Source organism: Paramisgurnus dabryanus, chromosome 12 (genome assembly GCF_030506205.2).
Source record: "Paramisgurnus dabryanus chromosome 12, PD_genome_1.1, whole genome shotgun sequence".
In the NCBI taxonomy this organism is placed as follows: domain Eukaryota; kingdom Metazoa; phylum Chordata; class Actinopteri; order Cypriniformes; family Cobitidae; genus Paramisgurnus; species Paramisgurnus dabryanus.
Window position 1 is genome coordinate 29,861,073 of NC_133348.1, and position 26,272 is coordinate 29,887,344.

At 34.7% G+C, this 26,272-nt stretch overlaps 1 protein-coding gene and 1 non-coding gene across 8 annotated transcripts in view; both read right to left on the minus strand.

Annotated features, from left to right (window-relative positions):
- Window positions 1-293: 293 nt before the first annotated feature.
- trnag-ucc (transfer RNA glycine (anticodon UCC)) lies at window positions 294-365 on the minus strand. Its single transcript has one exon. It is a non-coding gene; the product is annotated as a tRNA-Gly (tRNA).
- A 6,597-nt stretch (window positions 366-6,962) lies between these two features.
- cdk19 (cyclin dependent kinase 19) overlaps window positions 6,963-26,272 on the minus strand; it is a 76,134-nt gene continuing 56,824 nt past the window's right edge. For all 7 annotated transcript variants that reach the window (XM_065268734.2, XM_065268733.2, XM_065268732.2 and 4 more), the window contains 6 exons: window positions 23,006-23,075; window positions 20,840-20,912; window positions 20,586-20,683; window positions 18,469-18,547; window positions 16,063-16,278; window positions 6,963-13,924 (listed from right to left, as the gene is read on the minus strand). In XM_065268734.2, the coding sequence (XP_065124806.1) occupies window positions 13,817-13,924; window positions 16,063-16,278; window positions 18,469-18,547; window positions 20,586-20,683; window positions 20,840-20,912; window positions 23,006-23,075 (644 nt within the window). In that variant the 3' untranslated portion in view covers window positions 6,963-13,816. The remainder of the gene's footprint in view (window positions 13,925-16,062; window positions 16,279-18,468; window positions 18,548-20,585; window positions 20,684-20,839; window positions 20,913-23,005; window positions 23,076-26,272) is intronic.

Sequence of the window (26,272 nt, forward strand, 5' to 3'; positions counted from 1 at the left end):
TATTTATATATTTATTAAGTGTAAACATAATACTTTTAGAACAAACAGACAAAAGGGAAGAAGACATAGGCTAGAAGATTTAAGGTAAAAAGTAATAAAAGAAAACGGAAAATTATAAAAAATTTAATAAATAGGACCCTTTTTTAGGACCCCCTCGAAAAAGAGATGGATCATCTCAAGGGGCTATCCTTAAATAAATAAATGGTAGAACAACTGGTGGTAATGCGCCACGACGCGAAACTGAGTATTATCTGATGAAGAGTCCAGACCGCACAAGTATACATAAAATGTGTTGCGTTGGCCGGGAATCGAACCCGGGTCAACTGCTTGGAAGGCAGCTATGCTAACCACTATACCACCAACGCGAACGACAACGCCTTTTCCCACAGCCACTCACTAACTGCTTGTGTTTACATTTTGTTTATTTCACAGTATATATATATATATATATCTCATGTAACTGTTAATGTGTTGGTAAATGCGTTTTGAACAACAAGAGGATGTGATTAAACAGAAGAAAATTCTGAATTAACTCAGAAGGGAAGGAGGGGATGCTTGAAGGATCAATGGTCGTGTTTTAGAAGTGAAGATGTCCTCAAAGAAGCTAACCCTGTGGAATTTTCTTGCAGTGGGTAAGACAATAGACTTAACTTTATGTAACGTTAACTGCTGTTATGTTTACTGACACACTGTAATTCATTATGATTTAGGATCGCTGTTTCTAATATATATAAAAAAAAACATTACAGTAAGAGTAATTTAACTGAGCATTAATGGGGACATAGCATGAAAATCTGACTTTTTCCATGTGTAAGTGCTATAATTGGGTCCACAGTGGTTCTATCAACCTAGAAAATGTGAACTTAGTTAAAAAAAAATTAATTCCAGCATAATTTGTCTCCCTTTGTGATGTCAGAAGGGGATCTTATTATAATAATACCGCCCCTTAATCTGCACTATCCAACCACGACACTGCCATTTAGTGCAGAGATCAGCTCATTTGCATTTAAAAAGACACACCCAAAAACGGCACATTTTAACATGTTATAATAAATGATCTATATGGTATTTTGAGCTAGAACTTCACATATGCACTTTGGGGACACCAAATACACTAGTCAACATTCGAAGTGGATCAAAACCTTTAATAAATGTTTACATAAAACCAATCCCTAATACCCATTCTTGTCGTAGGACGACTTTGATAAACTTTTTTGATCCACTTCAAATGTTGACTAGTATATTTATTATTAAAGTCTTGTGACATGTCCCCTTCAATATTAATAAAAATACAAATAATGGTCATTTTTCTTTACTTTTTTTGGGCCCTATAATGACCTAAGCACAATTCTCTGAAGCGCACGGTGACGGTGTAAAGTCTAAGGCTACGTTTACATGAAAAGAAAACGCAAAAGTGGCGTTGCGTTATCACTTTTTATTCCACGTTTATATGAGCGTATTGAGGAGGAAATCTGCGTGCATACGGTGACGCAAAAATGTGTAATAGTCGATGTAGTATGCACTACAGGCGGCTATGTGGCAATGTGATGCACTGACACACACCACCAAGTCCCAGGTCTCGTACAAAGCCGTCTGGTTCGCCGCCGACGAATTGGCGCATCAACAACTTGATGGAGTAATTGAGCGCCTTCTCTGATCAGTAATACTAGCTGTGAATATTTCGTACAACTGCTGGAAAGACTTGTATATTTATTAGAGCTGCTATGGCAACTTGAAGGTCCGACGTATGAAAAATCCAACATGTTTGTTGTCATTTTCCTGAACTTGTGTATGCCTGTGACGTAAACGCTTTCGCGATGAGAGCCACCATGAGCAGACCTTTGCGTTTTTACCCTTTAGAAGGGAACATGAGGGTAGATCGTTTTTAAGATTTCCACTCTGGAGGGTGCACTGTAAAAAAATTCCGTAGAAATTACAATGTTATTGCAGCTGGGTTGCCGGTAATTTACCGTAGATTTACATTTATGTAATTTACTGGCAAGAATTTGTTCAAAGTTCAATCAATTTTAAATATTAACAAGTATTTATCTTTACAGAATAAAACTATACAATAACAGCCTCATGCAAAGCATTCTGGGAACCAGAAGTCATCATCAACCTTTATCTGTTTTTTGCTTCACATTTTGTTTCCCAGAATGTTTTGCTTGATGCTGTCTTTTTAGTTTTACTTTATAAAGACAAAGACTTGTAAATGTTTAATGTTCATTTAACTTTGAACAAAATGTTGCCAGTAAAAAACATAAATTTAAATCTACGGTAAATTACCGGCAACCCAGCTGCAATTTCTACGGATTTTTTTTAGAGTGTGGTTTCACTTTGTTGCATTTTTTACCCCCAAAAACGCCATCACCGTGTAAAAGTAAGGCACATCCGATAAAATATTTTAATGTTTTCACCCTTGAGCGTTTTCGTGTAAACAGGCCTTAAAGGAATAGTCCATTTTCTTAAAAGAAAAATCCAGATAATTTACTCACCACCATGTCATCCAAAATGTTGATGTCTTTCTTTGTTCAGTCAAGAAGAAATTATGTTTTTTGAGGAAAACATTGCAGGATTTTTTTCATTTTAATGGACTTTAATAGACACCAACAATTAATACTTAACTCAACACTTAACAGTTTTTTTCAACGGAGTTTCAAAGGACTATAAACAATCCCAAATGGGGCATAAGGGTCTTATCTAGCGAAACGATTGTCATTTTTGACAATAAAAATAACAAATATACACTTTTAAATGACAACTTCTTCAACTTGCTTTTAAAGACTGTCAAAAATTGAGCAACAATGTAAAGAGCTTTTTGAGAACCGGAAGATAAAGAAATTCAGTCATAACAACGATAACAACCAGCAGCTGTTGGTGGAGGCTCAGGAGATAATCAAGACTCTTGTGAACTCTGTCGAGGCCAGCTGAAAAAACAACAACTCTGGAGACTGAACTGACACAGTCTTTCTGCTGGTATCGTTCTGTCAGGATTTAAACTGGAACGAACCCAAGCCCAGACGGTAATATAAAAACTCTTAACACTTTAATAAATAAATAAGAATACAGGAAACAAAGGGGGCAAACAACATTAACAGATAATACTAAACACTAACAAGACTTGACGAAACTATACTTAACAATAAATAATGAACTTGGCAAAAAAACAGAAACAACAGACTCAACTTACCTGACTGGATTTCAGGACTGTTGTCTACAGGAACACCACAAAACAATGCCAGACCAAAAAGCACAAGGATAGGGGCAAATAATGATGGGAACAGTGACAACAATAAAGACAAGGGAGCGGGGTATAAGTGACGGACACGGGAACCACGTGGTCCAAAACAAACAATAACTAGATACTAAACAATATTCTGGCAGGATCCTGACACTAACATGACGCAAACCTGTTGACAACAGTATATGAAAGTAAATTATTATGTGGAGGATTTATGAACTTTATTATCTGTATTTTTGACATGTTGATGTTACATAGGATTTGTGATTACAATTTTTTATTTGGCCCTCACAATAGTCCAACCTGTACAAAGTTGACACCCGGTTAAGGAAAACCATTGAGTTGAGATGTTAGAATATAACAGCAGATGACTGCATGGATATAATATAACATAGTGCGTTTGATGAACAGGGAGACAGAACAGAAAAAATTAAGTTACTTTCATTGAATTATTTTGTGGTATTGATAAGAAATCATTTGGGCTGTTGATCTATTCGAAAATAATGCACACCCAAGGTGGTAATTACACTGTGGCTATGCATTTTTTTTTTTCAATTAAAACATTGAATTATTGAAGAATGCACTATATTGGGGCAGTTGTAGCCTAGTGGTTAGAGTGCCGGTTTAAGGCTCACGACTGGCGGGTTGCGACTGTGGTGCCCTTGAGCAAGGCACCTTAACCCTAATTGCTCCCCGGGCGCTGCAGCCCACTGCTCCGGGTGTTTGTGTGTTCACGACTTGCAGTGCGTGTGTTCACTATTCACTCGATGGGTTAAATGCAGAGGTCACAAATCACAAATTGGCACTTCACTCATAAGTGTAAAACTGATCTAATAAACAGGAGCACAACCTCGCGATTACAGAATTTCAGGATGTAAACAATAGAGGTTTTGCAGTTATTTATCAGTAAGCACGTTTTGGCAAATGATAGAAGTTACTTTTATTCAACCAAAAAAAACCTGTTATTAAAATCATTATTTTAATTTCAATGTGGCGTAGTGATCAGAAACTATGATGTGGTCGCCAGACCTGGAACTACTTCAGGTATGCCTTTACCTAATGGAACTTTGTGGATTCTCAATAACGTTTCAATGTCACCATCAATGTTGTCAATCAGAATAAATGTTCAAAAAACCAATAACATCACTTAAACTCACAATAATCTGATATTATTACTGTATCTACAGGCTTTGTGTTTCACGTGCAACATCACCTTCTTACTTTCTGACTATAGCCGCCTTTCCACTGCACACGACAAACGACGGCCGATAAGCCGGAAGTCATTAATTTCCTATGGAGAGTCGCAAAGCGGATGCGTGAGGTGCCGACCATCTGCGGATGCGTAAATATCGGATCCGTTTTGACGGTTGGATGCGTTAAAAAATTTGAACTTGTGCGACTAAACCGTATGCGATATGCCGACCGGAAGTTATGTTTTTCATTGTATTCCAATCACAAACTGTGTGTGAGGTGAAAATGATTAATCCTTTTGGTTTAACTTTATTAGTTACACTTGAATCCTTAAAAAAAAAAACACTTTTGATTACTGATAATAAATACATTATTAATTTAATTTGTGTATGTAATTATTTTAATCTTGTCTTTATATGTTCTCTCAAAAAAATATTGGCAATCTTTGTCATATATGCATAGCTGTTTATTGTTTCATTCATTTGCATTCATTTATTTATTCCACCATGGTAAAAAATATTAGAATGAAGCCTCTTGCGCTGGAATGAGCTTCCCTCCCATATACGATTAAACTGAAACTTCATTACGACAGCCACTAGGGGGAGAACTCCGACTGTCGTTTCCGTATGTCGTGTGCAGTGGAAAGGCGGCTTATGTGATGGCTGATAAAGACACCTGCTTTAAAGAAGCGGTGAATCAAACAATCAATTTTAACTTGATAATTTGTTATATTAAAGAGGTCATCATACTTAAATGAACATCCTGCAAGTTTCAAAACTGAAAACATCCTCTTTACTGAAATATAAAAGTTTTTGGCACCAAGCCAGGAAAATGGTAGAGTCAGGAATGTGCTGAAAGCAAATCATGTAGTGTCTCAACAATCAGTAAACATGTCTTCAAAGATTGCCAAATGTAACCAAAATTACTTTTAAATACATTTTTCCTGAGAGTCTTTTATTTTGACGTGGTGATCTGTTACAAATAACCATGGAAACGGAGTGTTCAATTGTGGACAAACCGTCTATGGGAAGAACACAGCCTCTGTATTACTGAGACTCAGAACATAATATTAGGAATGTGTGGTTAAAGTTTGTTTTTAAAGGCCACATTCTTCCTGATCCCATTTTAAACCCTGGTAAGTGTGTACTGTTGCTATAATAGCATAAATAATACCTGTAAAATTATAAAGCTCAAAGTTCACTGCCAGGCGATATATTTTCTTTAACAGAATTCCTTTTTCAAAGCCTACAGCGAATTGCCGGTTTGGACTATAGCCCTCTATTTCCTGCTTTAATGACGTCAGTAAAACGGTTTTTTGACTAAACTCCGCCCACATGAATACGTCAGTCACCAGCTTTGGTTCAACACACACAATCAGAACTCGTTACGTATTTCTGAAGGAGGGACTTCATAGAACAAGGAAGACATCAGCCTGTTTTGAGGACAGTGAAAACAGCGCCATACAGATAAGTACATTGTGTGAAAAATACCGCGTTTTTACATGTGACACATGAATAAATGTTATATTGCAAACTATAAACACAATCAAAGCTTCAAAATCACAGAAAGAACCGGAGCTTTAAAGAAGTTCCAGCTCACGTGGGGAGTGTTTGTTTACTTTGTGTACCGTGGATTCATTTGTAAAGAAGCCACAAGTCGATGCTGAATTTGCAGAGAGACTGTGATTAAAAGCACCACTAATGACACAACAGTATATACATTAAGTGTCCTGTTGTGTGTCTAAACATGTATATTTGACTGTTTTAATTTACTAAAAACATTAAACGATTAATAAAAGTGCAACACTTATCAATACGACTCTAATATAACGAAAGAAATATACAAAGTTAGTGATAAGGAAGGACTTACCGGCTGCAATTTAGATTCTGATGCCCGCTTACTGTGTTGTATACGGTAATTTAGGCAAGTTGCGTTTGAAAGGTCCAACACTCAACAAAGATTTTTTATCATACAACTGTGGTATGTAACGTTACGTGTATCTAAGAGCAACCTCACAAGCAAAATAGAAATATGCAAAGTTATTGATAAGGATTTATCAGCCGCAGTTTAGATTCTGATGCGCGCTTACTGTGTTGTTTACGGTAATTTAGTCACGTCGACTTTAAAGTTTTGTTTCTACTTTACTATACGTATTGTCATTTAGTATTATCATCTTTAGCACCCAGAATCTTTTGTGGCTCAAACATATATGTGTTCGGCTGCTATTTTTACACATTAATGTTTAAAAAAAATGTCCCACATGTAATGACTGGGAATGAAGCTGTCCAATCATAGCAGTGGGCATTTACGTCCAGGTCTTCAATGCGGCCCGCCCCTTCAAACGAAGCTTTTCTCCAGACAGCATCAGAACCATGTTACAAAGTATCCTATAACTTATTGCTTTTGATGTTTTTGATTGTAAAAACCACGCGAACATCATAAGTAGACCTCAGACAACAGTATTAAACAAAAAAATCAACAGATTCATTGTCCCTTTAAAATATAACAGAAGACAAATCCATATCAAAAGTTATTACAGATGATTTACTGACAGCTCCAAACATTTTAGAAAGAGTAAGAATGCATGGAAAGGAGGCACTGTGAAATTTGTGATAACCTCAGCACTGATAAAAACAAGTCAACATGATAAATATGTGACAATTTAAATATTTTACAATTCAGAATGAAAAAGACAAAAACATGCAATGTTTCAAATCTAGGGGCCATTGTGAATTAAATAGCCTACATATGTGTTTATATGATAGTCTAATCTTGCTTCTTACTTTATTATATATGTTTAGTGTCTAAACAAGACAAAAAAAAAAGAGGAAAATACACAATTATTAAATCACTTGCCACTAAATAATTCTGTAACAACAGTGCAACATATCATAACATGACAAAATGCTGTACACAATGTTTTTCCTAAACATTCATTGAAACGTCTTTCATAACTGTAAGTGAAAGAAAGAGAAGCTCCTTCAGATCAACACAGCAGAGCGTCATCACATTGATTTACAAATCAGATATATTTCAAATAACACCTTTAATACTCAGAACAAAAAAACATTGTCCATAATCTGAGATGTTTTATATTATAAAATGCAAAAAAGTAACAAAGACAATCTTAGCTCGGTAATGTACATGCATATCTTAATGCAGAAAGTGGAAGTATGTAAAAAATGTAGAGGACACTCGTAAATGTAGCTCAAAAACATGACAGAACTGACTGAAAGTGCAAATAATTGTCATAATCGCAGATGTTACAGCCAAACTTTATTCCAGTGGCTTTAAACTGCTGGTTCACTCGGATGGAGTTAAAGACTTATACAAAAACAAAAGAAAAAATAAAAGAAAAAATAAAAGAAAAATATTAATCTTTTTAATGACAAACAGTATTTTGGCACAAACTTAAAACAACCTCCAATGTGTTTTATTCAATGACAATTAAAGGAATTATTACTATTCAACAAATTTGGTAGTTATGTTGGATAATCATTTAATTTAAATGTTCAATATATCTATCTCCTGAAGCAAAACCAGTCGAGAGCTGCGGATCTAACCTAAAGTTCATGCTACAAGGATCTATTTTCTTGATCAGACTTTAAACACAAACTTAACCACTTTAAGTTGGACCATTTAAAGCCATGCAAAGTGAAGGTGAAGATCTACACGCTCATTCTGGAGTTCATCTGACTGCTTCTCATGTAAACTACGTCACATGTACACAGCAGGAAAGAAATGAACGAGACAAACGAATAACTACACTAAAGATTTATGATTTATCATACAGCTCTACTAATCTTTAAGACAGATAAATGCCAAACATGTTATTAAACATCTATGCAGAGAGATACAAACAAGAGTAATAAATCCGATTGTACATCCGAGTTAATTCTTATAAATATGCTATTTTACATTCTATCATAGTTTGAAAACAATACCATAGACTATACAATAATACCTCATTCAAAGATTACATATGAGAAGTGCAGTTTAGAGTAAAAATGAAAAAATCTGATCTTTGATCTGAGCTCCTTTCTAAAAGCTTTTCTGCTATAGATTTGCATAGGAAGTGTGTATGAAAGTTTCTGTCCCAAATGCAGTAGAAACTATACAGAGCAGAATTAGGGTGACCAGAAGTCCTGGTTTAACCCGAGCAGTTTCTTCAGGTCTGCCGTAGTGGACCAACAAATTCACAACAAAGTGTAAATTAGTTCTTGTTAAAGTATTGCAGCTTACAATATGCAATTCTCAATATGATGACATACAGAAAGAAAAACCTTTTTCTTTGCCATGTATGCATTTGCCCATTGCAATGCATCTGACGGCTGTAACAATAACTTCATACTTGCTCTTTGTTGGTCACTACTGCCTCCTACTGGATACTGCACAATACTTCAATGTTAAGGAATTATGATTTTTGGTTTCAATGTTGTAGATATTTTCTCTTATAAATTTGAGTAAATGTGTCAGTCAAATCTGTACTAACTGTAAATTTACATATAAAAGTCTACAAAATAATATCCTTATTTATTTTGTTATTTGCATTCACATTGCTGTTCAAAATGTAAGGTAAAATGATCTGAACCAACTACACTTTAAAACGTTGGGACTACAGTTATTTCTTAGGCCGGCACCTTCAACGAAACCCTCCCACCCCACATGTGTCCTGTAAACAAATAATACACACCACAGGGTCCCGAAGTCTTTGAACATTAGTGAAATTTAGTCAAATTTTATATAAAATATGTACAATTGAAGTGAAATGTTCAATAAGAAAAATAATAAAAATGTGGATTTGCATATGAAATTTAGAAGTTTTAGTCTTGTTTGCTACAGCGAAAGGAATTAAAATCTGACCTTTCGTAAAAAGTTAAAATAGTCGATGGATAAGTGACACAGAAAATGTTTCTTTCTTTTAGGTAATATGTTTCAGATTTAAGTAATCCTCGATTTTTATAGTCTCAGACTTCTGGACCCGACTGTAAAAACCTCACATTGACATGGTAGGAAACGCACAACAGCCCTACATTATGTCCACTGATTCCAATACATTAAAAAAAATAAAAACAGTTAGAAAATCCTGTAATCTGAGAAAACAGGACACATCAAAACTTCTGAGTGTTTCAAAGCCACACGACTGAGGTCTGATGTTTTACGTAAGGAGCGAGAGTTAAGTTGCCTTTGATTGATACAGTGCTCCACACGCTGAGCTCAAACAACATACAGTATATATATATATGACTGTTCTTCAAAAGCAGTTACCAACAATAAACAGATTATAAAAGCCAAGCATATAAAACACTGAAGAAACAGCAGATAAGAGGAGGTAACAGTCACAGAAGCAGTTTAACTGCTAGCTGCCCGGATAATGCAACACACAGGCATGCAAGTATATCTGCGCGCGCACACACACGCACGCACACACACACACACGCACGCACGCACACACACACACACACACACACACGCACACACACAGCTATGTATGTGAGAACACACTGAGATGTAATGCAATTCCTATAAACTAACCCCAACCATAACCCAATTGTAACCCGAAAGTCAAGTCTTAAAGGACACCTATTATGCACATTTTTACAAGATGTAATATAAGTCTCAGGTGAGCATAGAATGTGTCTGTGAAGTTTTAGCTCCAAATATCCCAGAGATAATTTATAATAGCATGTCCAAAATGCCCCTATTTGGGTGGTAGTAAAAATGTGCTGTTTTCATGTGTGTACCTTTAAATGCAAATAAACTACAGCCTTTTGGTTAAAATAGATCTGATTCTTGTGAAAACAGTCTGAGACAATAGTTTATTTAGCCACATTTGTGCTACAATGTGCTAAAAAACATATTTAGAAAAGCTTTTGGTTCAAATTAACCAGTTAGGCGGTGCCAGTGGGCGGGGCGTTGTTAGTGTGACATCACATTAACAAGATGATCAAAACAGCATTTTTAATGAGACTGCTCTGGTTTAATGGGGATTAAAAAAGATTTTTGGGTGGTTGTCTTCACACATTGCCAACACACGTTTTTGTCAAAACAGCTTTTAAAGTGGATTTTGCATAATGGGTGCCGTTTATCCCTAAAACAGTCCTTTAAAGGGGTGCCAAAAAGAGAGGACTGTCAAAATCAGCTTTTTCCTTCACTCTGATGGTTTTACTAAAAAATGTGGTTCTCACACAGACAGCTGTACAAGTATACACACACAGACACAGATTTTAGCTGTGACCTAAAACACAATGAAATATTAACATATGTCCTTAGTCTTATAAGATATTCAGGTCGTTCTGTAAAACGGGTGCCTTTTCTCAGCAAAAAATTACTTTCTTATTTTGAATTTCTTTTTTGTTTTTTTAGTACAAATATCTAGAAATTCTTAAATCAGGATGCATTTTCTTACCAAAAAGGATTAAGGCCAAGCTAAAATAAAAAAATTAAAACCCCTCGAGATTAAAGTAATTATAATGCAAGATTTAACTAGAAGTTTTTCGAGAAAAAAAATTCCAAATAAAGAATATTTTGAGAATAAAGTCGTGAAGTTTCGAGAATAAAGTTATATTTTTAAATTAACCTGTTTGGAATGATGTGAACAAGCAGATCTGCAAAGCAGATACCAAATGCCTTATTAATAAAACAATACTGAGGGACATTTGCTCAGAATCTGAATGCAACAAGCCAAGTTTCACTTTCTCAACATGGCTTAATGCTTTAAATGATTAAGTAAGGATACTAATACACTAAATTCACTATACACTAATAATATATCATAAATAAAGTACGCGTATGGTCAAGCAGAAGAGCCCAATCGTGATGATTGTAAGAAACAAACGCCTTTTGTGGTGTTTTTTTCTGGGATCATTTGTTTGCCTGTACACAAAATGTTTTCTTAATAAAATGTTTGCTGAGTTTGGTGCTTTAGTATCATTGTTTAAAATGCATTAAGACACAATCAGCGTTTTCTTTAAGGGTTTTCTAAGGGAATGCGCTTAAGGTGCTTAATTGCTTTTTAAGTGCATCACCCTTATAATGTTTTATTAATAAGGCAGGTAGCCTAGGTTATTTGGTATCTGCTTTTCAGATCTGCTTGTTTATATCACTCAGAACATGTTGATGTAAAAATATGACATTATTCTCAAAATATAACAACTTTAATCCTGTATTGCTATAAGGTTAATCTCGTTATTTTAACTTTATTCTTGAACCCCGCAACTTTATTCTCATGGTGTTGACTTTATTCTTGAAAATGTATGACTTTATTCTCATTCTATTTACTGTATTCTTCAAACATTACGACGTTATTCCCGTAATTTATTTGTTTTTACTTTTTACTCGAAAAACTACTAGTTAAATCTCGCATTATAATGACTTTAATTTTGAGATTTTATTTTTTAATTTGGCCCTAATCCTTCTTGGTATTTTCTTGATACGTAAAATTACCCAAGAAAATAAGTCTAGTTTTTAGAAAAAAAATTGTGCTTAAAACAAGCAAACAAATCTGCCAATGGGGTAAGAAAATTTTCTTGATTTTTTTCTTGAATCAAGTGTTTAAGAAAAAAGTACATTTATTAGATTTTTTTCTTACCCCGTTGGCAGATTTTTTTTTTTTGCTTTTTAAGCACAAATTAACTTATATTTGATATTTTTAAGTATTAAAACTAAACTTATTTTCTAAGGTAATTTTGCTCATCAAGAAAATGCATCTTGATTTAAGAACTTTTAGATATTTGTACTGAAAACAATACGTAATAAATATTAAGAAAGTCATTTATTTGAGGTGTTGAATTTTAAAAAGACATATTTAGTCAGAAAAACAAGGTTGACAAATTTATAGGTCAATTTGCAAACCTTGATCTCAAGGCTTTGTCTGTAATGTTTTTTTTTGTTAAAGTGTAATGTTGTTAACCAGAATATAATATAATTTACATAAAGAAACAGATATAGAAGAGAGAAATTGTCTCCATGTATTTTGTTTTCATTAAACATTTGATAAAATAGTCAAGATAAGTGAGAAACACAGCGTTGTGAGACAGGGGAAAGGTTCTTAAACTTTTGTTTGATATGTATAGAAAGCTATCTGTATTAACACATAGTAAAGCTGGCATCAGCTATTCCTTGTTAAAGTCATTTTTACACAAATAATGTCTATATGGCACCCGTTTTGAAGAAATACCCTCTTTGATATTAAATGTATTAGTTGTTACTCTTGTAGAAAGGGTAAAAACGAACGAACAAGGTTTCCTCTCATCTACTACAATCTGTGACCATAAAATAATACATTTTTTTTTTTTTTTGATATACAACAAAAGGAGAAGCATGTAGAAAGTGTGTTGTGGGTTAGTGATGTTGTCCACTCACACACAGTCACATTGAGTCTCATGTCTCCTGATAAGTGCTCTTTGTTCTTCAGTCTTTATAATATACACACATTATATTACAAAATCCAGTCTCCGGTCCGTACATGCAGACAGGAGAGAGGAAGAAAGGTTTTGGTTCCTATTTACAATTGCTTATATACTGCAGAAGTGTCCGTATCAGGGGTGTGTGGTGTCTCAGAGAAGCTTTATGGTAAACCAACCAACGCTTACAATGTTGAGGATGATTTGCTATAAATCATGTTAATAGATATGCATTAGGTTTGGGTCCCACTAGTCCAACACAAACAGACTAAACGATATGAGCTCCACTCATATTGCTGTGGATTCTGGACAAACTTTTTAAAAAAGTTAGTAATGTTTTCACAAAGACTGATTATTCTTGAATGCTAATAAGAGTTTGCTAGGCCGAGGCAGTATAGTTTGTTATTTTGTGTGTAATATTTGCCATGAGAGTGACAGTATGTGAGATGTCACTTCTTCTATTGTGTTGTACTGGGAAGCCCCGCCCACGGCGAAGTCTCATTGGTTTAAAATTGTGCTCCATATCATAGTAATATTAAACGTCAATTACATTGTTATTAGCTGTGAAATTGTTCCAAAGTTGAATTTAATGTGGACAGACGAACCTGGCGTCACCTGATTTTTTAAAGTTTCAGTTTTCTGCGATCTGTGACCGGCAATACGAAGAAAATATGAAAAACATGACTAGTGGGACATCACCTTTAGCAATCCACTTATACTAAACACTTTTCCTTTAGTGACTTTGGCCTGAAGCTGATTATGCTGAAGGGTTGTACAGTTGTGCTTGTTGCACGTGGCATTTGTTGTGGGAAGCCAGGTAGATTTGAAGGGGTTTAAACTTAGGTTGTGTGTATGTCTATGAGGCAGACCCTTTTAAAAGATATTAAGAGCATTTCCCTTCCAATGACAATATGAACTTGCCATGTTTGTATGCGTGGGGAGTACAACTTCATTTTAAGTACTTGTGTGTTTGTGAGTCTCAGTATCGATGGGATTGGTGCTGAGACGAAGTTGAATATCCCATAGTGCTTTGCGACTGGGTGGAGCCTTGAACGTTGGTCTGGTAACCGAGCCGTGAGCTGGAGTGCTGTAATGAGAGGAATTGTTGGATTATATTTACGTAAATCAGAAACAGGAAAATAATAAACTTCATGTACTGTAATGTAAGTTATAGATTTATCCAGAGCTTGAATTATTTAGAGTTATTAATTATTTAGTTAGATGCATCTCAACCATGGCTGTGTCATGTTTTATAATGTCCTTCAATAGCATTAACGTTTTTGTCAATTTTCCTGATAATTTGCATAGCATGCATATGACTTATGCGTGGCACGATTGCCACTGGGACTGACCCGCCCCCTCAGGTGAACATGAATGTGATACGGATTTTAGCAATAAAATATGCTAATTAGACATTTGCCAAGTGTATTGTGTTTCTATTGAGGATATTAAGCTAAAACGTAACGTTACGTTACATTTCCAATTCCTGCACTAAGGAAAAAGCACACAAAGGTTGGGCACTATTTACATTGCACTGCATTATCTTGTTTCAACATGGACAAAATGAATAAAAAAGAAAGGTACAAAATCTGCTCCCTCTGGAAATGATCTCATAACAAACATGCAGTGCTTCGTCTTGCATTGAATATACACGGTTGCTAGATATCAGAATCACTTTACGAATGCTGGATTTTTTCTAAGATTGTTATTCACGTAAGCACCAGTGATACTACACTCCACCAGTCACTAAAGATACTCTTAAAGAGGTGTGTGAAATTGCAAAAACACTGCCAGACAATGTAATATGCCCTCCCTGCCTCCCTATTGGAATGATGAGATTCACAGTAGATTATTGTTACAACATGACTGGATGTCAAAGTGGTGCTTTATAGACAATTGGAAGTATTTTTGGAGGAGACCTTTTGTTATATGGACTTAATAATAATAACACAGAAATACTACCTCAGAGCAATGTTATCTCAGACTATAGCCTTATACACAATACTTCAAAAGCAATCATCCTGACCTGCCTGAAATGCACCATGTAGCAAGCAACCATGGAAACCTTAATGATCTAACAGAAACCTTACATTTTTAGGTTAAAGAGGACAGAAGAAAAAACACCAATACCATAGTACAATCATCACGCCTTACACCTCAGCCTTTTAAAAGGTAAAGTAGCTGGGAAAGTGGAGCATAGATGGTAGTGGTATTGCATGATGCTTGGAAAGCGATTGTTCACCATTACAGACAGGCTTTAAAAACGACAGATCATAAAATTCTACTTGATAGACTAAAATAATGTCACCATTAGTGGTCAGGCTTTAACCTGGGTTAGGTCCTATCTAACCAACTGCTATTAGTTTGTCTATGTAAATGAGGAAAACACACATAACTCTAAGGTTAAATATGGCGTGCCGCATGGATTAGTTCTAGGCCCTATCCTTATTTCCTTATACATGGTTTCTCTAGGAAATATTATGAGGAAACATAACAAATTTTCATTGTTATGCTGATGATACCCCGCTTTACATTTCTCTCAGAACCTGGCAAAACCCACCAGTTTTCTATTTTATTCTATGCAATTTCCCCTTCCTTAACTCCAGAAGGACAGAGGTACTGATTATTTGACCAAATAGCTTCAAACTAAATATGTCAGAATACAATATCTCTATAAATGGTTGCTTTGATGTTCCGTCTTCCGCATTAAAGAACCTAGGTGTGATGTTGGACAGCAATTTTTCATTCAATTGTCACATTTCCAATGATTGTCGCACAGCATTTTTCCATCTTCAATGGTGTGAAAATGTGTTGGCCCCCTTCCTGATTTGTTTTTGCCACTGTAGAAATATTTAAAAAATGTGCCACATAGCTTTAATGGAGTAGCAATGATGATCTTGATTGCTGGCAGGTAAGGGTCTCTACTTAATTTTATTAGAATTATTTATTATTATATTATTACCTAATACAGAATATAATTTTGAATACCTCTATGTACCTAATTTCAAGACAAGATTAAAAGATACAGTTTGGAATTTAAGTATTAATTATTGCATTATTCTATTACATTATTTAAATAAGGAAATACATTTGAATAACATGTAACTTTATATACTTCACGCTTATCTAATATAAAAACTGTTTACCTCCTTGTTTGTATATTACTATGCGAGGTAGACATGTTTTGACACAAAACTAATCTTCTACAACATTTATTCTGCTGACCTGGTACTCTGTTTGAAGAACACTAGATCCTGAGGTGCGGGGCTTTTTGTTAGGTGGCCCCTGGTCTTGTCCATGCTGTATTGAGGGGCCTGTGTTGCCCCCTGTGGTGCCCGACGTGCCGTTGGTCTGCGCTGAGCTCTGCTGGGATGGCGCCTGCTGTGTCTGCGTTTGTGTCTGTGTCTGCGCAGCTGTCTGCTGGTGCTGCTGTGTCTGATTCTGAAGATGACAGAGAACATGTCTTCACTTTAACAGCTGTAAAACAACATGTTCTTTAATCAAAATCATCACCAGCTATCATAGTCACTGCTTGTGTTATGCCGTTTACAGCATTAAATACATGATCATTTCATGCAGGTAAATGTAGCAATGCTGACACGTGCGTCAAACTTCTGGGTTTCAACCTGCTTGTTATTTTAAGATGCGTGACATGCAATATCCACTTCTCGCCACATGGTTGTAGTATTTTTTTACTAAATACTCCAATGAATACGTGATGAAAAACCAATACAGCCCGTCACTCCCTTACCAACAGACTTTCAGATAGAAATAGATTTGATTCCTCCAAATACAGTCTGAGATAATAGCATCTTTAGCCACATAAACACTACAACATGTTAACAAACACATTTAGAAAAGCTTTTGGGTAAAATTAACCAGTCAGTTTTTTTGAAATAGTTGACTTGGACTGCATATTGAAGAAAGAGCAATCAATAATAAGCCCTGAATAGATGTTAACTAAATCAGTCCATAGGAAACTGTTTGATAAAATCACAAGATAATGATTTTTTGTTACATTTGCTATATTTTATAGATTTAAAAAAAATCTGTATAAAATGTTAATAAAATATGTTGTTTTCACTTTCTATATGTGTCTTTAATATTTTATAGATCTACGACCGTTGCACTCAACGAGTCAAACAGCACCAATCTGTTACTGTCAGGATTGGGACAATTTTATCCAGCGGAAGAAAGACTTTACTTATTTTACTTCATTAAAGTTGATATTGTAATGTGTGATAATTGTTTTATAAAAGCAATAAGGTACTCAAGGCTTGTACGGTGAATAACTCACAATTGCAGGGGTTAAATTGACTTCACTTGTAGTCATGCCTAACAATGCCCTTCAGCTTTGACTTATTGCAGTATACAGCACAGCCTCTCATACCTTATTACTTACGTAATTATTATTAAAAATGAGTTTTATTATATGCATATTAAATTTCATCTTTATCAGTTTATTGTGAAAGTGCCACTGCATTTAGCAGATTGCTTTTGTTTGCAGGTTTTTGTTTAATAATAGATGTGTGTTTGCTTGCTTAAGTTCACTTTCAGTATCCTCAAAGACAAACCAGCCGTGCTCATATTGTGCTGCCCACAGACGACACTAAATGTCAAAGTAAATATTAACTCAGTCCAGTGAAGTGCAGTGAAAACCTGCTTCATCTTTCATGTGTGTGCGTGTGCGCGTGTGTGTATGTGTGTCTTCTGCCTGAACACATTTCACCTGTCAGCTTCTTCTGCTCAACAACACTGTTATTCCAGCTATATAATATTCCTACTAATCCTCGCTCCTCTCCTTAAAGGGACACTCCACTTTTTTTTGAAAATATAAAAAAATTTCAGCTCCCCTAGAGTTAAACATTTGATTTTTACTGTTTTGGAAAAAGCTCAAGTTATTACAAACCTGCATACATTTTTTACTCTGCTAAAAAAACAGAGGAAGATATTTGTAATCAAGCAGGATACAGGAGCACCATTGACTTTCATAGTAGGAAAGAAAAATACTATGGGAGTCAATAGAGCTCAAAAACAGTTTGGTTACAAACATTGCTCTTTTTTTTGTGGTGAGTAAAACAAAGATATTTATACAGGTGGAGGTCTGTAGTTAGTTGAAGCACAATATAAGCATGACTTATTTTCTTTTTGGGTAAACTATCCCATTAAGTAATGAACAAGCTAGCAAGCACGCAGAACAAACAGGAAAAAAATGTAATATCACATTTGGATGTAGTCTGAAAAGCATAACCTTTATAGTGTAAATGCTGATTTATATTAATATGTATCAAAAGATGATATATACTGTATGTCAGTGGTTCTCAAACTGGGGTCCGGGGCCCCCAGGGGGGCCGCGAGACAGAGCCAGGGGGCCCCAGTTTTATGACATTTTATAAAATACATTAATTTATCATACATTTTGTGTAATTAAACCAAAAAAATAAGCCTACTAACCAACATCACTACTTTGTATAATTTAATATATTTTGTTTAATTAAAATGTTACATTTTAGAACTGTTTTTGTCATAAATTTTCTTTGGGGGGCCGCGAAGGAATGCACCGTATACAAGGCACGCAGAAAAAGTTTGAGAACCACTGCTGTATGTGATGAGAAGATCAGGCAGTGTTACCTTCTCAGTTTTCTCCTCAGGTTCATCTTCATTGAGGAACTCTCGTTTGGGATAAGGAATCTGACATCCTGCGAAAACACTAAAACACGACAGAAAACATCACACCTGCCACTGCTGTTAGGTATACAATATATTCACCAAACTAACTTGTGATTACTACAAATGTTTGTGCAAAACATGCATTGTTGTGTGTGATGTTATACACAATGACATGCATTTTTCTGTAACCATAAACGGGTCATTCTACAAAAAGGTGGAAATGCTTGTCCCTTACTTTTGCAGACCCCTTAATCATTTAATTTGACCCAATAATCCCATAATGATATATATTTAATACATATAGACTGTCCTTAAAATGATGAGAGAGTTTATTTATTTAATTTTCTTTTTTTTCCTTTTTGGACATTTTTTTGTCTGGTCCTGAAAATTGCCGTGTCCCTTTGATCATACTGTACATGGAAGTTGAACTGTACTTATTATTTAAAACCATGTTTTTTTATAAAACAAATCTAATCTACATTTACCTTTAACCCTGTATGAATTTACTACAACACTGAAATGGTAAAAATACACTATTAATATGAATAATATCAAATAAATATTTGTCCCCCAAATTTATGTCATTGGTGTTACCCTACCCACAGCACTTTTATTTTGAAACAATGCATCAGCTCTTTGAAGTTTTGCATGGGTCAAGAGGTCAGTGAAAGAAGTGCAGTGGAGGAAGGCAAAAGGTTTTTGAGATGTCTTACCTTATTTGTCTAAAATATCATGATATATCTAAGAATTTTGAGATAAGATTTTTTTGGATGTCATTAGTTCCTCTTTTTTTATAGCTGGGAGTGTTAAGATCTTTACATAAAAATACATTATACTGAAAAAGTATGTGATTATTACATCTCTGATGAAATAGCACATGGCTAATGGCAGCCATTTTGTTAAAATATTTTTTTTTTCTGTAAATTGTCATTGGTGTTACCATCATTGGTGTTACTGTCATTAGTGTTACTTCTCTATTGAGTACTTTCTAAGCACTATTCCTTTAACTGACAAACATAAAAGCATCTATTATTATATTCTAATTTTGTCATTGGTGTTACATTGTGTCATTGGTGTTACATTGTGTCATTGGTGTTAAACCAAGTTTTGGTGTCATGAATGTATTTTCTTGTACTTTCCAGTAATATTTTGTTGTTGATATGGTATGAAAGACATTGTTGATATTTCAGTCTTTAAAGCCTTTTTGGTTGAATATTTTCGTGTTTGTTGGTTTTAAAGAAAAAAGTAAAACTGAGAATCAAATAATTTCATACAATGCTGGGTAAAGATGAAGAATTTAATTAAACAAATATTAATAATCAATAATTTTTCTTGCTGTTATCATTCCTCTACTCAACCTTTAACTAAATACACAAGCTGTAATGAGAAAAAATATTTAGTATCAACATTAATGTTGTTTAAATCACAGGTAACACCAATGACAAATAAATGACTCATGGATTCTTTATTAAAATGTATTAAAAAGTTAAAAATAGATTAAGCTCCCCGTTTTGCGGATTCATAGATTTGACAAGTTAATTAATGCTATTAAAGAAGTTTTGGGTATGTTGAAAGAAGTTTATTTAAGCAAATTTCCATCACCTGAATTCCACCTTTTCTGTAGAATGACCCAAACTGTGAATGCTGTGTTTTTCATTTTGACTGGTTGTGTGTATGATCTGAAAGCATTGTTGAGCATTCATTGAAAGCACAGATTAAATGATTTTGAGGCGATTGTTTGATTTTGCTAGTAGAGTCAGAGGTTCTGTAAATGTTGTTTTAAGAAACGTCTTTTAGCAATTGTTAAAAAACCTTCACTAATGTTCAAGTAAATATTGAATCTCTAGATATCAGCATGGTCTCAGTGTTTACCGGAGAAACCATTAGTCACGTCCCAATTCAAAGGCAGTTTTTTTAAACGGATTGCGTCACAGCATCCCAACTGAAGGCTAGAAAGACCATCCCAATTCGAATCCAGATCCTTCACAGCCTAGGCTATCCTGAGATTCATTGTTCCTCCATAGGCTAGACGTCTCATTTCAGTTCTCTTCAAACTACTGTACGTGTGTGACTCTTACTCAGATGTAGGTAAGGGGTCTTCAAGGAAATAAGGGTCCTGCAGTGCCTGTTCAGAAGTGATTCTTTTGGTGGGGTCCATGGTGAGCAGCTTCTGGAGCTAAATTAAAAAGTAAATTTTCTAATGTTAAACGTCTGGAAGTGAATGTTTTAGTGTACATTACAGCTATGTGTCCTTCATCCAGTCGTACATCATAAAATACATTTACAATTAACATACAGTAAATGGCCTTTCAAATGTCAACATCAGACTCACCAGTAGAAAGACTTTGCTGTCAGGTTTGACTTTATGTTTCTCCATATATTTGATGAGACTGCTGTTGGCATATCTGTAAAAAACACACAAAATCAATATACAGCTGCAGGAAAAATTAAGAGACCACTCCAGTTTTGCCTTTAATCATCATTTCTACATGAACTGTTATTATTACAGTTCAGTGTCTGTTGAATTTCAACAAAAGCAAACCTCAGGAGTTACAAAGTCACCCAACAGCAAATGTTAAAGACTGAAAGCATGATTAGACTAATGAAAGATTTGACAAATAAATCAGAGTTTTTCCAAAATAAAGTCATTTTTGAATTCTTCTTAAAGGGGACATTTTACAAGACTTTTTAAATATTAAATCTTTGTTGTCCCCAAAGTATATGTGAAGTTTTAGCTCAAAATACCATATAGATAATTTATTATAACATGTTCAATTTCCACCTTGTAGGTGTGAGCAAAAAAAGTGTGCAGTTTTTGGGAGTGTCTCCTTAAATACAAATGAGCTGATCTCTGCACTAAATAGCAGTGCTGTGGTTGGATAGTTTTATCCCCTTCTGACATCACAAGGGGAGCCACATTTCAATGACGTGGTTTTTCACATGCTTGCAGAAAATGATTTACCAAAACTAAGTTACTTGGTTGATCTTTTTCACATTTTCTAGGTTGATAGAAGTACTGGGGACCCAATTTAAGCACTTTAACATGCAAAAAGTCAGATTTACATGAAATGCCCCTTTTAAAATATATGATAAAAATATTTCAAATTCTCTGCAGTATTTAACCTCCTAAGACCTGGATGTCCACATATGTGGACATGATATTTTTTTGATGTTTGCACCATAATACTTAATTGTGTGGAACTGGAACCTGTTATACACAAACAAAGACAAAAACACTGCTTCATGTTCTTAGAAAACAATTTTATATTATATTTATTGGTTCTTGCTAACCCCAAAATAGCTCATAGAAATCTGAAAAAAGACAAACCAAAACCCGGGTCTTAGGAGGTAAGGATAGGAAAACACTGCATCTCTTTTGTTATTTTTACAATATTTCCCTCATTACAATTTTTAGTAAATAAATGCAAATAAAAACATAATTTTTATAAGGAATTTGGCAGAAATGTTGTCAGTAGTTTACAGAATGAAACAAAAATGATAGTTTTACTAAAACACATATAATAGTAAATAGAAAAAACTGAAAGGGACCGTTGAAATGTTATCTTAAATTTTTCTATGGTTGTATATTTATAGACATTTCTGGCGGATATAGTGTTTGTTTAGGTTTTATTATGAAAATGAAATACTGAAATTTAATACAAACAATAATGCCAAAGTTACAGGAAAACCTAAAAGAATAGTTCACCCAAAAATGATAATTCTGTCATCATTTACTCACACTCGTATGTACTAAACCTTTATGAATTTCTTTATTCAATTGAACACAAAAGAAGATATTTGATCAAATGATGGTAACTACACTTGATGGTACCCATTGTCATCCATAGCATTTGTTCTTCCTATTATAGAAGTCAATGGGTACCGTCAACTTTTATTAAAATATCTCATTTCGTATTCAACAGAATAAGAAAACTCATATCAGTTTAGCACAACATGAGGAAGAGTAAATGATGAAAGAATTATCTATACCTTTAAATCACATCAAAATGATCTGAATGTCTTTTGATTACATGATAAAACATCAAAGGGGTCAGACAATGATGAAAGAAACTTCTGAAACCAATTCATCTGTTAATGACTGTGTGATATTTATGCGTTTGGGAGGAAACCATGTTAGCTGAGCTGAAGTAAACAGCTGGACACGAGAGATACATGAGAGAAACTCTGTGTTATTGGTGTAGTTTTGGATTATACAGTGAAACAGCTGTGGTTAAAATTATATTTTATTTTCAAATATGCACAAAGAGGATCATCTATTACTAAACTGTAAACAAAAAAAGTATGCTGTGATAACTTAAAAAACTAGGACATCATCTCATATTTCATGCTAACTAAATATTTGATTATAAAGGGAAAGTTGTGTGACACTTTGTGGTTGTCAAACTTAAGTAGATGACTTCCATAGTTGTAAGTCAATTGAAAATTGTCTCTCTGATATCATCTCAAAATAAAGGCAAAACTAGAAAACAACACTCACGTGGTTCTCCTGAAATCTTTCTGTAGAGTTGGATATTCAGGCATTTTTCGGATGTCTTCCCAGTCTTTGTCTAGAAAATCAGAATGATTTTTAACAAAATTAAGAGTCTAAAAAAGACTTACAACAGTAAACAATATATCCTTAACTATCATGTCATTAAAATCAATCAACAGAGACACGAAGATCACTGCTCATATAAGAGTATATTGTGTTTGTATGAGGAAACAAACTGTGCATAGATATTGATAGCTATGATAGGTATGGACAACATCTCATATCACAATAAGCGTAGTTTTACATCACAAGAAATCAATTTTTAATACTTTTTTTGGTTAAATATTCGCAAAACCCACTGACAAACATAAAAGATGACCAATAATGATTTGAAACTAATTAACACAAGAAAGAAAAACATAACATCAAGTTCAATGTCTAAATGCACTGAAGCAAGCACTGCATCTAAGATGGCAACCGCAACTCCATAACCCAACATATTCTTATCAAATATTTTTTCTAGTTATACTAGAGGCCAAATATACTCAACGAGGCAAATAAGCGTGAGAACGTAATTCTAAAAAAGCACAGATGGGAGTGGTAATATCTGCAGGTTATTTATTAAAAAAGGCGCAAAATAAATAACTCGTGCCAAACAGCTGATTTCTATAATGACAAACGCAATCTAAGAGCAGCGTAGATTAGTTCAGGGTCCAAATAAGCAGAGCTCATGAGGAGAGGGGGATGTATTAACTCGTGATGCACTTGAGTACTTCAGCAAACAGACATCCCAGCTAACAAAGTCAAAGTACACTGAAAAGAACTGGAGGACAAAAATGGACGTTTACAAGAATTTTTAAAACACCTGCTATTGTGTGACTTCTCCTAGTGACTCCTCTTTTATTTCCTCAGGCAAATAAAAAATAGCATGGGTTGGCAAACAATATTTTTGTATAATATGTTTGTTTGGCTGTTTCGTGTTAAAAAAATCCTCAGCCTTGTACCACGCATTCTCTAATCTCAGTGATGCCTCCTCCTATCAGCAACAATGGCAGTCATTTCAAGTGCAAAATGACTTAAAGGGATAGTTCGGCCAAAAATGATATTAAACCCATGATTTACTCACCCCCAAGCTGTCCGAGTTGCATATGTCCATCGTTTTTCAGACAAACACATTTTCGGATATTTTAGAAAATGTTTTAGATCTTTCAGTTGATTAAATGTAATGTTACGGGGTCCACGACCTTCAAGTCCAAAAAAAGTGCGTCCATCCTTCACAAAATAAACCCAAACGGCTCCAGGATGATAAACAAAGGTCTTCTGAGGGTAATCCGCGCGGTGTTGTTGTAGAAATATCCATATTTAAAAATGTACGCACTTTTTTTGGACTTGAAGGTCGTGGACGCTGTAACATTACATTTAATCAACTGAAAGATCTAAAACATTTTCTAAAATATCCGAAAATGTGTTTGTCTGAAAACAAGGACATATGCAACTCGGACAGCTTGGGGGTGAGTAAATCATAGGTTTAATATCATTTTTGGCGGAACTATCCCTTTAAGATATGCTTTTTTGTCTGTTAAATAATGCTGCAAATACCAGTTAAATCATTAGGGCTGTCACAATGATAAAATAATCGCCTCATGATTTCAGATCACCGCAATGATTGCATATCTCTCAAAAAACACAAGGGGGAGCTGCAGCCCCTGTATAAACGAGAACATGTCAGATGGCGCTCCTTAACTGATAGTGTAACGCGATATATTGCAAAGCCATTGAATATATTCAGTGCAAAAAAACTTATTTAAAGAAATGCTGCAAAACATTGACAAGCAGTATGAACTAAAAGGTAAAACATATGAAGAGTTTGGTTCCAAAATAGCAATAAATGCCGTTTTATTTTTTTAAATGAGTTACTGCCAAAATCAGTATTATATCAGGTGAGAATTTAAAAGTAAATTCTTAATTTTACGCAAAATCCAATCTTCGCCATGTTATTCTGTCATCTTTTCTCCCTTTTTCCCAAATCGCAATGAACGCCACTCCCCCTTTTCTACAGAATGCAATAAATCCGCTCCACAAATTACAGCGCACCATTCACGCATTGTAAACAAACAATGGCGGCTCGTTAAGTACACAGAATCTTAGTTTTCCTCATCTACTTTGTACTACGTGATCAACAAAAAACAAAATATTACTTTAATAGCATTGATAAACCTGTGGTTGTTTTCTGTGACGGGAAATAAACGTAAGCCATCAACATCTAATAATTTATGCAAGAGGCACTCGGGAGCCGCTTGTTCTCCCGACAGCATCAAGCTTCTCTCGTGCTAACACATTGACCCCAGGGGATCTTATGAAAAACTTTCCATTATTTTACTCAAAGTCAACGAAAATCGAGCAGAACCAAAACATTTTACAGCTGATCGCTGTGAAAAATGTTAAACGACAACGTCGCAAGTATAACCGCAGCAATGACTAAATGACAAAGTAAGTGTTTTGGTTAATGCCAATAATGTTTATTTTTTTATCAGTGTATACCACTAGTCAACTAAATGAATATAACATGGCAAAGATGAATTCACATTTATGTATTGATTTAATAGATTTATAGCATTTTGAAGAAAAAATGATTCGTTTTTATAATAAATCTTTGAAAATCAAATTATTCTTTTGAAGCCACTACAGACATGTGGTCCGGTTCTAACTGTACGTTCACACCGCAGCAGACTTGAGCTTCCAAAATTACCGGAAGTCTATTGATTTACAATGGGGGCTGGTTTCTCTCAGCTGCAAGGAACGTCAAGGACATCAGCGAGCGACCAGAGCGTCAATCAGAAAGTTGATAAAAGCTGAACTTTATGGTAATGAGGTAACGTTCTTCGCTGGCTGATTCCGGAGAAACATACGATGTAAACTTTCGTTTCCTACCAAAACATTAGTTCAGAGAAAACAGACTTCAGACAAGCATCAACAAGCTTCCCAGTACTTTTTTCCCTTGACCGGGCGACCTGAGCTTCTTTGCAAGCTTAAGTCTACGGCGATGTGAACGTAAAGTAATATGACCTGTACTGGTATAGTCAGTTTATTTTGATTGCTTTTTATTTTTTTTCAGACACTATTGTATTTATATGATCTTATGAAGAATTTTCAGTTTTTAGTAAATAATTAATTTTAAATATGTTTCATTTGTATTAATATTTACTGCCAGGTACGCCTTGCAAAATATATGTGTGAAAATTATTTCATGAACAAACAAAAACAAATTAATCG